Below are 16,334 nucleotides of genomic sequence, written 5' to 3'. Positions count from 1 at the left end.
ACCTGGGTGTACCACCACTCTGACCCCCATGAGTTTTCTGAAACTTAAAAAAGATGCTTATTTATTTAATTATTGATTTGCTAGGACAGAGAGAAATTGAGAAGGGAGGGGGAGATAGGGCGAGAAGCACTACATCACTAGTGAAGCTGCCCTCTGCAGGTGGAGACTGGGCCTTAACCCAGGTCCTCCCACATTGAAATCCCTCAGCTCAACCAGGTGCACTGCTACCCAACGACCCCCATTGTTGTTGTTGTTGTTTCCCTGCCGGAGCTCTCCTCAGCTTTGGTTTATGTTTGTGCAGAAGGTATACTTGGGACTTTGGAGCCTCAGGCATGAGAGTCTTTGTATAACCATTATGCTGTCCACCACCTGCCCCCAAACGATTTTGAAATGACATAAAGGTGAAATTTCTCTCTTTAAAATGTTCTAAAGTCGAGCTGTAACCAGGATAATTTCTACTTCAGAATTTCTGCTTTTTCTGTGAATATGTAATTGAGGAAGGTGATTTATGATATTATATAAATGTACATGGTAGAAACCTGCTTTACAGGGCAAGGTAGTGCTGCATCCTGCATCCTGCATCCTGAGCGCACATTTCATCGTGTGCAAGGACTCAGGTCCAAGCCTCTGGTCCCCACCTGCAGGGGAGCTTCACAAACAGTGAAGCAGGTCATTTGTCGTCTTTTCTCTCCCTCTTCCTCTTTATCTCCCCTTCCACTCTCAATTTCTTCCTGTTCTTTCAAAATAATAAAAAAATAAGAAACTGTGAGTGGGGAAGGGGGACGGGGAGGACGGGTGCGCAGCAGGTTAAGTGCACGTGGCCCGAAGCGCAAGGAGCCACGTGAGGATCCTGGTTGGAGCCCCCATCTCCCCACCTGCAGGAGGGGTCGCTTCACAGGTGGTGAAGCAGGTCTGCAGATGTCTTATCTTTCTCTTCCCTTCTCTGTCTTCCTCTCCTCTCGATTTCTCTCTGTCCTATCCGACAACAGCAATGGCAACAGAATGGGACCTCCAGGAGCAGTGGATTCGAAGTGCAGGCACCAAGCCCCAGTGATAACCCTGGAGGCAAAAAAAAAAAAAAATCTTTTAAAGGCCACCGGCAGTGGTAGCTTCATCATGCAAGCGTGATGGAAAGGTCATGGCACATTTTTTGTATAGAAAAAAAGTATCATGACTTTTCTGATAACCCAATATCTTTTATTGCCAAAAGTAATACTGTAAGAAACAGTAGGGTAGAGGTAGACAGTGTAACGGCTATGCAAATAGGTTCTCATGCCTGAGGCTCCAAAGTTCCAGATTCAGTCCCCAGTACCACAGCTGAGCAGTGCTTTGGTTAAAAAAAAAAAAAAAAAAAAGAAAGAAAAGAAAAGAAACAGTTATGGGGGCAGCTGCCTATTTCTTATGTTTGCAACTGTTTATTATTTTCTACTCATATACAGTGAGGTTTTCATCCTAGATTTAAACTTACAAACCCCCTTTCTTCTACCCCCTTTCTTCTAATTGTTTTTCAAAACTGCTCCCTTGTTTGCTATATTTGTTGCTCTTATACTTTAGTCTCTCGGGCTGTACTGTATAGTCTTCTGATTTTTTTAAGTGAGCTCCGTAGAGCATATTGTTTTACTCTTTCTACTTCTGTTATCTGAATATCAGTAGAAAGAAGATACCTCTCAAGTCCCATTCTTTTCTAAATTCTTCCCAATCAGAATTATTTCACCACAAATAAGCAGTCATTTATATAATCAGGAAATTTCTAATTTATCAGTATGTGATAATAATCCTTTCCAGCTTTCCCAGTAAGCTTGCTAGTTGTAGCAGAATTCTTTTATTTTTATTTTTTATATAAACAGAAATTGAGAGGGAAGGGGAAGGGGTAGGGAGAGAAAAAAAGAGACCTACCTGCAGCCCTGCTTCACCATTTAGGAACCTTCCCCCCTGCAGGTGGGTACCAGGGACTTGATCCTGGGCCCTTGCCCCTGACAAGGTGTGTGTGCCATCACCTGCCCCCCCCACAGCAGAATTCTCTGTTAGCTTTTTTCAAAGGACTTTTTATGAAAACTTAGGTCATGGAAGCACAATGCCTCTTGTCCCTTATTTTCAGCAAGCCTCATATAGCGTATTCATATTTATTTGGCTGAATTTTGATTACTAACATTCCTATTTAGGAATAAATTACTGTATTGCTTTTTAAATTTAACATTAATATGATTTCCTGAATATATAATAGTATTCAAACGGTGAATAATATGAACTATTTTTTTTTTTGGCAGTTCTCTATTTTTTAACTCTGTAACTTCAGACAAGTGACCTACATAGTTTATTTAGCTGTAAAACAGTGATAATAACATTTACTTCATACATTTGCTGTGAGGATTAAAGATATTTAGAGTAATGTCTGACTTGTAGGAAACACTACCTATGGTTTCCTACTAGTCCGTTTTTCTTTAGCAGAGTTCAAGAACATTTCATATATATATATATATATATATATATATATATATATAATTTTAATTTATTTATTATTGGATAGAGACAGAAATTGAGAGAGGAGGGAGGAAATAGGGAGAAAGAAAGACAGATACCTGCGCCCTGCTTCATCACTTGAAAAGCTTGCCTTTGCAGGTGGGAACCAGGGGCTTAAGCTCGTGTCCTTGTGCACTGTAATGTGAGCACTTAACTAGGTGCACCAACACCTGGCCCCTCTTTCTGTTATATTTAAGACTTCTGAGAAGCAATTATGTTTAAGTCAAGGACTTATGTTGGTTTTCTATCAACAGTTATTTTATTCTCTGATGATCCAATTAGTACTACTATGTGCCCATGTAAGGGTTTTACCATAAAGTCTAAGACATTAAAAAGTTCTTTGTTTAAATTTGAATTATGTTTATTTTTAACGGAGCACTGCTCAGCTCTAGTTTATAGTGGTGCTGAGGATTGAACCTGGGACCGCTAGTGCCTCAGGCATGAAAGTCTTTTTGTATAACTATTATGCTATCTCCCCAGCCCTAAATTAAAGTACATGGCCAACAGAAAAATGTTCAAATTGTTAGCACATTTCTAATAATGGCTTGTTCTTTGAATTACTAAATCTCCTAAAAGCTTAGACCAGGGAGAACAAAAGCAACTGGGGGTGTTCCTTAATTAAATGAAGAAGAAGAAGAAGAAGAAGAAGAAGAAGAAGAAGAAGAAGAAGAAGAAGAAGAAGAAGAAGAAGAAGAAGGGAAGAAGAAGAAAAGTGCTTCTCTATTTTTCTTAAAGGTTTGACCTATTAAACTAGCATGATGGTTCTAGATATTCACTATGTGGCAAGAAAGTTTAGGAAAAGAATGAAATGGTAGGGGTCGGGCGGTAGCCCAGCGGGTTAAGCGCAGGTGGCGCAAAGCACAAGCACCAGTATAGGGATTCCGGTTCAAGCCCCTGGATCCCCACCTGCAGGGGAGTCGTTTCACAAGCGGTGAAGCAGGTCTGCAGGTGTCCTACCTTTCTCTTCCTCTCTCTGTCTTTCCCCTCCTCTCTCCATTTCTCTCTGTCCTAACAACGACAACATCAGTAACAACAACAATAATAACTACAACAATAAAAAAACAAGGGCAACAAAAGGGGAAATAAATTAAAAAAAAATTTTTTTAATTAAAAAAAAAGAATGAAATGGTAGTTAAATTTTTTAATTTAAAAATTGAAAATGGGCTTGGGAAGAAAGTTACAGTAATCTTTACTGCTTCTTCAGAAAGAAAAAATTATGAAATACCAACAAACAAAACAAAAAAAAAACTAATATTCTACTCTTCTTAAGTAAATATACGTTAGAATGTTAGAATAGTCCTTTAATTTTTTTAAAATTTTATTTTAATGAAAGTGAAGAGGTAGATAGATACCCAGACCAGAGCACTGCTCAGCTTTGCTTTATGGTAGTAGTGGGGATTGATTGAACCTGGGACTTCAGAGCCTCCGGCATTAGAATCTTTTGCATAAACACTATGCTATTTCCACAGTCCTAGAGGGTTTTTGACTTTAGATTTTTATAAGGTTTATGATTTTTTATTTTAGTGCTTTTTACTTTATTTAGTCCAGCTGCTACAGTATTCTTTAGGACTTTTTATAGAGAAGTTTTATGCTTTTTATCCTTTGCTTCGTCTATTAAAATATTTTATAGAAGGGAGTCGGGTGTTAGCGCAGTGGGTTAAGCGCAGGTGGCGCGAAGCACGGGACCGGCATTAGGATCCTGGTTTGAGCCCCCGGCTCCCCGCCTGCAGGGCGTCGCTTCACAGGCGGTGAAGCAGGTCTGCAGGTGTCTGTCTTTCTCTCCCCCTCTCTGTCTCTCCCTTCTTTCTCCATTTCTCTCTGTTCTGTGCAACAACAACGACGTCAATAACAACAATAATAACTACAATAATAAAACAACAAGAGCAACAAAAGGGAGTAGATAAAAAAACATTAAAAAAATACGTAATAGAAAAAAATCTTGTTGTGCATATTATAGTCTTTTCCTTTAGGTAGAAGGCCCTATATTCTATCATGGGAGATATAACAAACCAAATAATTTACACTCCTCAGAATGCATAAATATGCATTAGCTATAGGTTGTTGTAATAACAAGTATAAATGCACAAATGTGAAGTTGCTGAGGAAACGTTTAGCTTTTTAAAAGGATGTATTTTATGAGAGATCAGATCACCATGTGGACATGCTATACCTGCTAGCTACATCCCTGACAGCTTGTTTTGCTTTTCATTTAGAACAATTTCTGAGTGGACTGGATGAAGAAGAAAGCTGGTGTTATTTGCTATTGGGCCTTTGCTTTGTGCCTTGAATGTTTATCTGCAGGCATCTAGTGGGATCTTGGTAGAATGCAAACCTCTTTTGCTCTGAACTTAGTATAAAGGTCTTTTTGGACCATGTTATATCCTGGACTGATATGATTGAAATAACAAATAGTGCAACCTCCTATGATCTGTAGCATACAAACCAAGTGGATTTTGAAACTCCCAATTTTGCAAATGAGGAAATTGATATCGGAGTTTAAAGTAAAGCAGAAAAAAATTAAATTTCAGTCTTAGTCGTATCAGTAAACTACTTCATGATCAAGGAAAAGTTACTGTTTTATTCTGTATGTAAAAACCTCATTTTGATTTTTATTGTCCTATTAATTGTAATGTGCACTCAACCAAGTATGCCACCTGGATATCCAGCCCCTGGTTCTGTTACTTGTAACCTTAGCACATTACAAGCATAATGATTAGCAACATTATACTTTTTTTTTAATCTTTATTTATTGGATAGAGACAGCCAGAAAATTGAGAGGGCAGGGGGAGATAGAGAGGGAGAGAAATAGAGACCTGCAGCCCTGCTTCACCACTTATGAAGCTTTCCCCCTACAGTTGGTGGCTCTGGGGCTTGAACCCAGGTCCTTGCACACTATAACATGTGCACTCAACCAGGTGCGCCACCACCGGCCCCAACATTATACTTTTTGACTCTGACCTTTTCTCACTATGTTTTGGTGGTTTTTGAAAAAAAACTTTTTAGTAACTTAAGGGCTATAAAAAAATTCAGAGACAGTATTTCATATATATATATACTGTAAATATATACTGTATATACATACTATAAATATATATACTGCCAAGTAATACCTCATCTTGGGATTTTCAGTTTCATAAATGTTTTGAGAATTTACTATATAGTTTACCACTTTGAGCAGAAAAATCAAAGCAATGACATAGAACATTGAGCCTGTGTCCCAAAATTTATAAATTTGAGAAAATGATCTCTTTGGGCTTCAGTTACTTCGGCAGGAAAATTAAATATTCTATAATGTCCTTTTTTGGCTCTGTGATTCTTAAAAAGAGTGGTAAGAAGCTCATATAGGTTTCTTTTTTAAGGTTTTGATAATTTTTATTAAACAGGATAAGAAGAGGTTTCTTGCTTGTAGACTAAATGCCAAAAATAGGAGTGGATAAAGGTTGATGTTCTAATAAGTAAAACACCTCAGTGGAATAGTCCTAAGAGAGAGCACTTTAGAAAAAGGCTAGAGATTTCTGTTTGTGATATGGTTCTAACAGATAGGTAAGATTTGAAGAAAAGATAATGATTCTTGCCCAGTGAGGAAGGAATCAGGGATTTTTGAGATACTGTTAAACTTTACAGTGGGACATTTAAGATCAGTTTCCTGGGTCAGCTTCTACTTTTTTCTGCTTGGAACTTGAAGGCAGAACATTAACAAGTTTGAATTGTTTGATTTATTGGCACAGCTCTATCTTTAACTGCCCTTCCAAATATTTTACCATTTCACTGTTTGTTTTTATGCATGTTAACATTTTAAAATGTATTCTGGTAGTTTTCTAATTCATTGACATGACATGCTATATCAGCTTTTGCCTATCATTTTAAAATACGTTTTTATTTTTAATAGATTATCTTACATTGAGCTTACAAAAATTTCACGAGTTTTATTTTTAAGCATATGCTTAGGGTATGATTGAAATGAATAAATTTACTTAGTATTCATATAGTTCCTATTCTACATAACTTTTCTTTTTTACAGATATTGATGATGCTCACATACTTTCCCGCCCAACTAGAGTCAGACATTTTTCACAAAGTGAAGAGACTGGAAATGAAGTCTTTGGTGCTTTGAACGAGGAGCAGCCTTTGCCTCGAAGTAGCAGCACTTCTGACATCTTGGAACCATTCACTGTTGAACGAGCCAAAGGTGCAGTGCCTGTCATTGACAGTTCATCCCGTCATGCGCCAAGCTTGCAGAGTTCCACAGAGGCTTCTTCAATAACTAGATCCACTGAAAGCCACATCACTGATACTCATAGTAGAGAGTCTTCTCTGGAAGTTGGTGATAGCATATATGACCACCTTTGCCATTTAATAGATCCAGTAGAATTCACAGATTCAGCCTATGAACAAATTCAGTATATTGACCTTGAAGGAGATGATGACCTTCTTTCTTCCCTGAAAGAATACTTTAAGGAAAATCATAGCAAAAATGAGATAGATGCAGCTTCTCAGGAAGTGATTATTGCAGTAAGTAGGGAAGAAAGATCACCCTCAGATAAATTAGAGCGCGTAGATCAGGAAAGTAAAGCAGAAAATACCACCTCTTTTGTTGGGACTCTTGAAAACATGCAGCTTCAGAAAGAACCAAACTCAGCTGTCTTCACGAGTAATACTGCACCTAACCAGTTAGACAGTTTTATGAGAACAAAATCTTCGGAAAAATTGAAGCAACTAAACAGTGAGAAACAGTCACTGGAGCCTAGTGTCAGTAGCCTTTATGATAAAGAAAGGAGGAAACATCTGCATAGGCAAACGGCTACAGAATTAGATGCTTGTGTAGATATAAGACTAGTTGAAAAGGTAAAGGGTGTACAAATTAATGAAAAAGTGACTGTCCCACATGGCATGCATGTCAAGAAAACTACATTAAAAGCACCTGTTAGCCGCAGGGTGCCTCATGTTACAAACACCAGTAAGCTTTCTCCAACTAAAAGGAGCTTGTCTGAAACTGTAACTCATAGAGCCAAAATCATGAAAATTGCTACTAAGAAACGAAATAGTGTTCACGTTACTTTTAGACCATCTACTGAGTCAGTTCAGTTTTATAATCCTCTTGAAAACAAAGAGGCTCCATGGAAGATGAGACTTCGGAAACTTAGTGGCTTTAGTAGTGGTAGCAGTAACAGCGTCAACAACCCCAGTGCCAGCTCAAATACTCTTACAGAGCTAGTAAAACCTGGTGTATACAGGCCTCTAGATACAATGAGCACTGCATCAGCAAGTAGTAGGACAATCAAGGAATCTACAGAGATTCCCACCACCATATCACAGAAAGAAGGAATTGCAGGTAATCAGTTAGGTAGTCGTAGTTCTCTTAGATCATCAAGTCATGAGGCAGGACTACAGCAGGGCTCCCTGGGTGGCGTTTATAAAACTGTTGTACATGCTCTTTCGAAGCCGAAGGCAAATGTTTCCCCACAGAGGCAGAACAGAATGCCACCAGAGGCGCCACTGAGGGATCTGTACAGTCATGTAATGGGCTATTTTGGAAGGAAAGCTGCAGGTGAGCACTAACAGTGTGCAGAGCGCAAAAGGAGAAAGACAGCACCAGTTTGGCTTAATGCAACTGAAGCAAGCTATCAGCAATCAAAAAGCTTTGGGATGGTCACTGCTTTCTCTCTGTTTGGTTATGCATGCGCCTTTTCCCAGCTGTTTTTTGCCCCAGCATTAAGTGTTTATTTAAATTACTAATTTCCCTTACAAATCATTTAGTTAAACCTCTTTGCTGCTGAACAAGATAGAAGAAAAGAGGTAGAAATAGGAAAAAATTTAATGACCTTTCAAAGGCTGCGTAAATCAAATATTTTTCTGAGTGTGTTCTGTGTGAGCCTTCCAGTTTAGTTTGCAAAGTTAGTACACTTATCCTCGTGCCCCTCTACAGTTGATATCTAAAAGGGCATCAGCTATATATAATTGAATTAATTTGTTTTTACTGCTGATCTATTTGGCTTTTATCTTTTCTCTTGGCAGAATATTACTTTAACATTATATAACATAATGGAATTCAAGGTCCCACAACCAGCACTAGCATTTTTATCATTGAAGAGGATATTATTTTTGAACTCTCAAAGTAGATTTTGTTAGTTATCATTTATGCCATTCCAAACACACCACGGACTGCATTCCTTTATCTAGGATGCGATTTATGCTCTTGAAACACTTAACATTACTTTATTCTTGAGATTTTAATTGTGCGTAAAGGTTTCATAATAGTTAAATATGGAACTTCTATGGACAGATTACAGAAGTCAAGATTGTGGTAATAGTTTTTATCCTGACTTAAATTTATAATACATTTACAGTAACAGAAAATTGACTTTCAGCAGTAAGGTAGGTTTAGATTTTTATTTGTTTAACATGGTTTTGTTGGCATGATTAACAGAGCGCTGTTAATGCATCTTGCATTGAGCCATTAATGCCACTTGAGGGCAGTATTTGGCAGCTTAGCAAAGCCTGGCCAGTGATATAAAGATAATGGTATTTCACAGTGAGTTTCTGACCAATGTGTTTCCTTAAACGGAAGTGCTTTGTAATTCTTTAGGGATTTAAACAGTACTGACTTTCTTTTGATTCTAGAGAAATCGGCCTGAAAGTGCATAATAATGAAGTAAACAAACATTTTACTTTCTATCAATTAGCTTTCCAAGTTTAAAAACTTTCTTGTTAGTGTAGATCATAATGTAGTCAGAAAAAGGAACCAAAATAACTATAGTGAATTTTTTAAAAATAAAAAAGCCCTTTTTGAAAATAAGGTTTTAAAAACAATAATATTAGATTTTATTGAATAGAAACATGACAAAATCATAGAATTTATATTTATAAATATATAAACCTAAGTGCATTTTTGTCCCACTGAAATTTGCATAGACTTTTAAGGAACATATTCCTTGCAAATATTCTTTAGGGGAAAGATGGACTTGTACATTATTAAGGCTCTAAATGGACATAGAAGCAGGAATGAAGATAAATATACCAGTTTCTTTATAGGCAGTATTAACCCAACTTCACCTAGTGCTTATCTGAAAGCTTTCTTGCTGTTTAAGGTTATACTGAAGATTGACTAACATCCGCTTAGTTAAATAAGTAAATATCAATTCACTAATTCTTAAATCTTTAAGGAGAGGAATTATTCTTAAGTGCATGTTTGGCAAAAAATTGATATGGCATAAGTCATTTGTTTTGCTTTGTTTTGTTTTTTTCAAATTTAGAAAATGCAGTTAAGTTTTTCCTCACTATATACAGTTATTTATTTATTTTTAGCCAATAAAGAGGACATGAGCCCAAAACTGTCCCCTCTTAATAGTGATATTGGCAGCAGCAGTGCTAATGTTCCAGATCTGATGGATGAGTTCATAGCAGAACGACTTCGAAGTGGTAACGCCTCTGTAAGTGCTCTTTTATTCATGTGGTCTTAGAAGACCTGCTATAAAAACTAGGCATACATATGTGTGTGCAAAGTTGTACTCCGAATAGCTTTCCCTCTAGTTTAACACTTCTCAGTATTTTTCAAATCATTTGTATAGATTTTTATTCAAAGGCAAAATAAACATGCTTTGAGCAGGGTATTTTAAGCAAGTGTAAGTTTGAACAAAATAAAGATTGGAGTACCTGTTTATTAACTACTTAGCCATCAGTCACTCCTTTTCTGGCCTTATCCCTATTTCCTACCTTTGTTCATGGGTTACCCTGATGTCTACTGTCAACCCTAGGCAGGAAAGATGACAATGGAAGTCTTCTGACTAACTCCCCTAACCTTGATAGCACCAGCACAAGTACTGATCACTTACTTACTCCGGAGTAGATACAAAGTCATCTTTAAGTACAAGGCTTTTGCCAAAATGAAATCAGAGCCTATTTTGATTTCAGTAATACTTAATTGTTAAGGAAAGATGAAAATAACACAGAGACACAGACATGGAATTCAAAATATATATTTTTCTATTAAATCTTCCTCCTCCCCATTTATTATTTGTGATACCAATGGATTACAAGACTATAAGATCATAGTACATAATTCTGTACCACATCCACCACCAAAGTTCTGTTAACCCTGAATTTTTTTTAAATGGTCATATTCCATTTAAGTTTCAACTTGTCTTTAGTAAGTCAATAACTCTTTTATAGCTGCCCTTCTGCCGCCATACACATATTTATTTATGTATTCATTTATTCCATATATGTGTGTGTGTGTGTATATATATATATATATATATATATATATATATATATATATATATATATATATTTAAATTACCACCAGGGTTATTACTGGGACTTGGTGCTCACACTATGAATTCATCTCTCGCAGCAGTCATTTCTCACTACTTCCCTTTTCAGTTTTGTTTGATAGGGCAAAGAGAAATTGGGAAGGGGAAGGGTGGGTCAGAAGAAAGATAGTAAGAGAAAAAGACACCTACGACCCTCTTCAGCACTCTTGAAGCTTCTCTCTCTGCAGGTAGGGAGTAGTGCTCAGTGCTCCTAGGTACTTGCACCTTGACTGAGTACACAGCTGCCTGGCCAACACAAACACATTTTTAAAATGTTTACTTTTTTTTTGATAAATGACAATATAGAGTCTTATTAACTATTAGAGTATGACATCCTGTCATTCTTTTAAAAAAATTATTAAATATATATTTATTTATTATTGGATAGAGAAGGAGAGAAATTGAGAGGAGAGGACGAGGTAGAAAGGGAGAGAGACGGAGACAGCTATAGTCCTGCTTCACCACTTGTGAAGCTTTCTCCTTGCAGGTGAGGACCAGGGGCTTGAACCTGGGTCTCTGCATTGTACTGTAATGTGTGCTCTTAACCAGGTGGCCTGCACCACTTCCTGGCCCCTCTGTCATCATTCTTCTCTCCCTTCACTGTCTCTCCTGTTAGTTTCTTTTTCTTTTTAATATATATAATTGGATAGAGACAGAAATTGAGAGGAGAGGGGGAGAGAGAGAGCACTGCTTGACCACTTATGAAGCTTTCCCCCTGCAGGTGGGGATCAGAGTCTTGAACCCAGGTCTTTGCTCACTGTAATGTATGTGCTAACATCCACCATGTGGCCCGTGTTTGTTTCTTTTTCTATTTGAGAACTTCCTTCCTTCCTTCCTTCCTTCCTTCCTTCCTTCCTTCCTTCCTTTCTTTCTTCCTTTTTTTTTCTTCTTAATTTGTATTCACTCTGTGGATCCTACTGAGATAAGAATGTGAGACCCAAGCTGGTGTTGGGGTCAGTGGTGTGGACACACCAACTGTATTTCCCAGTTTGGCTCCAAACTGTTACATAGACTGTTTGCTTTGTATCTTTACCTCCTCGGAATTTATTGGTGTGAATATTTCAGAAGTTAAAGGTGTTTGCGGTGCACTCTCTGTCAGGTGGCCAGGCTGTCATATTCAGGGACCAAGTTCAAACCCTGGTATCATGTGATGGCTACTGTGGCACTGCAGGAAGCTCAAGTTCTGTGGTCTCTCCATCTCTGTATGAGTGAAAAAAGTGGTCAGAAGCAATGAGATTACTCATACCAAGACCCCAGTGCAGGGGGAAAAAATTAGGTAGTGAGGATAAGAAAACAAATTGAGCCAGGTGCTGATGCGCCTGGTTGAGCACACTCATTACAGTGCACAAAGACCAGTGGAGCCTCCAGTCCCTACCTGCAGGGGAGAAGTGTAATGGCCAGTGAAGTAGTGCCACAGGTCTCTCTCTCCCTCTCTCCCTCTCAGTTTCCCTCTGATTCCCCCCCCCATAACAAATACAGTAATAAAATAATCAACTCTTTAAAAAACAAAAAGAGAAATTAATGATGCACATTTCTTGAATTTTTTAGACTATGACAAGAAGAGGAAGTAGTCCAGGCAGCCTTGAAATTCCCAAAGACCTCCCTGATATTCTAAACAAGCAGAGCCAGATGCGCCCAGTTGATGACCCAGGTGTGCCTTCAGAATGGACTTCTCCCGCCAGTGCAGGGAGCAGTGATCTTATCAGCTCCGATAGTCATTCGGATTCGTTCAGTGCTTTCCAGTATGATGGCCGAAAATTTGACAGCAAGTATCTTTTTCTATTTGAGCAATTTGGTTTTTATCAATTGTTTTCTGGTCTAGGTTGACTTATTCCTTATATAAAACCGTCACCTTCCTTTTTCAATTCCACTTAGACAGATATATATATATATGTGTGTGTGTGTGTGTGTGTGTGTATTTTTTTTTAATTGCCACCAGGGTTATTGCTGGGGCTCAGTGCTTACACTATGAATCCACCATTCTCAGAAACCCCCCCCCCCCTTTTTCTATTATACTTGTTAGGACAGAGAGAGATTGGGAGGGAAGGAGAGGTAGAGAGGAGAGACATTGCAAACCTGCTTTACCACTCGTGAAGCATTCCCCCTGCAGGTGGGAAGTGGGGGCTTGAACCCAGGGGAGTAAGGGCTTAAACCTGGGCCCTTCCTCATGGTAATATGTATGCTTAACTGGGTGCCACCACCTGACACCCTCCCCCCCCATATTTTGTTTTCATTTTTCAGTGAAATTCCAAAGGAAATCTTCGGGAGTCACATCAAGTTGTGGTTACTGTATTTTGCCAGATTAAAGGCAGTTAACAAAGGTAGGGGAAAAGAGAGAACCAGTTTCATGATGGCATATGCAATGTCAGATATCAAACTCAGGACCTTACACCCAACAGTCCAGTGCTTTTACCACTGTGCCACCTATTGGGCAGATGAAATATGTCTGTATAGGCAAATATTATAAAGGCAGGATCCTCCGACATGTAATGTTGGTGTATTGCCTAGCTTTCCACCGGCTGTCCAAGTGCAGGACCTACTATGAGTGTATGAAATGGCACTGACTTGTAGCCATACCTCTCCTTTATTCCACTAGCAACTCCACCCTGTTGTTTTCTTTCCATATTCCTGTTCTTAAAATATCTTATTTTTATAAAAGGACAGTATTATCTTTGCCTTCATGGATTATGTACTACTTTGATCTCAGAATGGAAATATGATTGAAGGTAAAAATTATTCTTATCACTTAACCTGGTATTTTTTTTTATATTTGCCTATACAAACATATTTGATCTGCCCAAGAGGTGACACAGTGGATAAAGCACTGGACCGTCGAGAATAAGGTCCTGAGTTTGATATCTTACATTGCATATGCCATCATGAAACTAGTTCTCTCTCTTGCCCTTCTCTCATTAGTAAATCTAAAAATGAAAATTATGATAGCATATACATATATGGTAGGTCATAGGGTACTTAAAACAGCAGTGAGTATATTATTATCAGAAAGCATAGATAAGAATGATGGTATATATTTATGTCTTTTGTCATTATTGTTCGTGATAATTTATGTGAATCCTAAAGATTTTGTTTTTAACTATAATCTTCAGAGTCTACACTTGGCTAAGTGGTGTATTAACAAATTGAAGTTAGGGAGAAAGTTAATGTTTAATCATTTTTCCAAAAGTTGTGTCTCTTTGGTAAATCTTTTTGGCTTGTAATTGGGACTTACATACTAACGTTTCTTCCACCTATAGATTTTGGATTTGGAACTGATAATAGAATTGTGTCTACTGCTGATGTAGATTCAGCATCTGGTCATCATCACAGTGCTGAGGAGCAGGAAGTGGCTAGTCTAACCACACTTCACGTAGATTCTGAAACCAGCAGTCTTAATCAACAAGCTTTCTCTGCTGAAGTTGCAACAGTCACTGGTAAAATTACTCAAGGGGATGTACTCTTTGAATGCCTTTTTGTCTTTTTTTGTTTTTTATAATTTTTATTAGTGATTTAATAATGATCAACAAGATTGTGGTATAAGAGGAGTATAATTCCATATAATTCCCACCACCAGAGTTCCATATTCCCTCCCCTTCATGGGAAGTTCCCTATTCTTTTGTTTGTTTGTTTCCTTATTGGGGGATTAATGGTTTACAGTCAACAGTAAAATACAATAGTTTGTACATATATAACACTTCCACATAACAATACAACCCTCATTAGGTCCTCCTCTGCCATCATGTTTTAGGACCTGAAAACCCCTGCCTTCCCCCCCCCCCCCCAGAGTCTTTTACTTTGGTGCAGTACGCTAAAGTTCGCCTATTCTTTATCCCGTTGGGAGTATGGACCAAAGATCTTTATGGAATGCTGAAGGTGGGAGGTCCGGCTTCTGTAATTGCTTCTCTGCTGGAAATGGACGTTGGCGGGTTGATCCATACCCCTAGCCTGTTTCTATCTTTCCCTAGTGGGGCAGGGCTCTGGAGTGGTGGGGTTCCAGGATTCATTGGTGAAGTCATCTGCCCAGGGAAGTCAGGTTGGCATCATGGTAGCATCTGCAACTTGGTGGCTGAAAAACATTAAGGTAAAAAGCAGAACAAATTGTTTAATAATCAGAATTGAAAGGCAGGAATATAGCAGATGAAATTTGGGGTCTTCATGTTGGAAGGAGCTAAGAAGTCTGTTTTAGGTATTGAATGCTTTGTTTTTAAGATATCAAAGGATATGTTTAGAACTTTCATAAGAGATTTGAAGTATTTTTTACTACTATTCCCCCCCTCAACTTTATGTAACAATGGGGGGAATAAGCATTAAAAGTTTCTAGACCTAGAGTCCAGCTGGATTTGGCACACAGAAGCAACATTGCACCAAGTTGGAAATAAGTAAAGTAGCACTGGGTATTGGATTATCTATAGCAAGATCACTAATGAAAGTAGACATTTCTACTGTCACTGGCGACTTCCATTATATGATCTGTACAGTTCTGATTCCACAAGTCACACAGTAGAATTGAGGTGAGATTCTTGCACAGGAGTGGGCCATGGCGCCTAGTTGAGTACACATGTTATTGCTAAGGCTTGGTGCTAGCCATACGATTCCACCACTGCTGGAAGCCACCCTCCCCACCCTCTTTTTTTTTTTTTTCTATTATATTGGATAGGACAGAGAAATTGAGAGGGAGGAGAGATAGAGAGGGAGAGAGAAAGACAGATATGTGCAGACCAGCCTTTACCATTCATGAAGTGCCCCCACCCTGCAGGTGGGGAGTGGGGACTTGAGTCTGAGTCCTTGCACATGGTAATATGTGTGCTTAACCAGCTACACCATTGCTCCGCCCCAGTTTATCTAATTTAATTTATAGCCTGTTTTCTGTTTAATGTGGTACTGAGGAATATACTTCCATATACACACATACATATAACACATACACATACATTTACATATACTGCTGCTATGTGACTACCTTGGCTCAATTTTTAAATTTTTATTGAGAGGGAAAGGGAAAGGAGAATATAATCCAGCTCCATCGGCCACAGGGCTCCCTAGATACTGTCCATGCTATTTCCGTGTGGTTCTGGATGTTTGACCCTAGGGCCTTGAATATTTATAAAGTGCATGCATTACTGAGTGTCCTCCAACCCCTTTTTATTTTTAAATTTATGGACTTTTAATTTATGCATCCTAGATAGATAGTATTGGCTATACCATCAATAGTAATCCTGCAAAATTATATTTGTAGGTTCTGAATGTGCTTCCCCAGTTCCTTCGGCACTGGGGTCTAGGTCGCAGACACCTTCTCCTCCCACACTGGATATAGATCATTTGGAACAGAAGGAGCTACAGCTCGATGAGAAGCTCCATCACTCTGTTCTACAGACTCCAGATGACCTAGGTAATATTTGCAAATTAGATGTTTGCCATTTTTCCTGTTAAGATGTCAGTGTTATAGATTTTTAAATAAGGTATTTTAAATTTGGTTATGTATTTCATATATATATATATATATAT

At 38.2% G+C, this 16,334-nt stretch overlaps 1 protein-coding gene across 11 annotated transcripts in view; it reads left to right on the top strand.

Annotated features, from left to right (window-relative positions):
* The window catches only part of RALGAPA1 (Ral GTPase activating protein catalytic subunit alpha 1), a 185,924-nt gene that overhangs the window by 65,070 nt on the left and 104,520 nt on the right, over window positions 1–16,334 (top strand). For 4 of the 11 annotated variants that reach the window (XM_060175429.1, XM_060175428.1, XM_060175432.1 and 1 more), the window contains 5 exons: window positions 6,542–8,068; window positions 9,826–9,950; window positions 12,381–12,597; window positions 14,087–14,263; window positions 16,066–16,218. In XM_060175429.1, the coding sequence (XP_060031412.1) occupies window positions 6,542–8,068; window positions 9,826–9,950; window positions 12,381–12,597; window positions 14,087–14,263; window positions 16,066–16,218 (2,199 nt within the window). The remainder of the gene's footprint in view (window positions 1–6,541; window positions 8,069–9,825; window positions 9,951–12,380; window positions 12,598–14,086; window positions 14,264–16,065; window positions 16,219–16,334) is intronic. The other 7 variants (XM_016191349.2, XM_007530242.2, XM_007530243.2 and 4 more) reach the window with 3 other exon arrangements.

This window comes from Erinaceus europaeus, chromosome 16 (genome assembly GCF_950295315.1).
Source record: "Erinaceus europaeus chromosome 16, mEriEur2.1, whole genome shotgun sequence".
Lineage (NCBI taxonomy): Eukaryota > Metazoa > Chordata > Mammalia > Eulipotyphla > Erinaceidae > Erinaceus > Erinaceus europaeus.
Note: the sequence above shows the minus strand (reverse complement) of the source record. Positions and strands in the feature narration are given on the sequence as shown.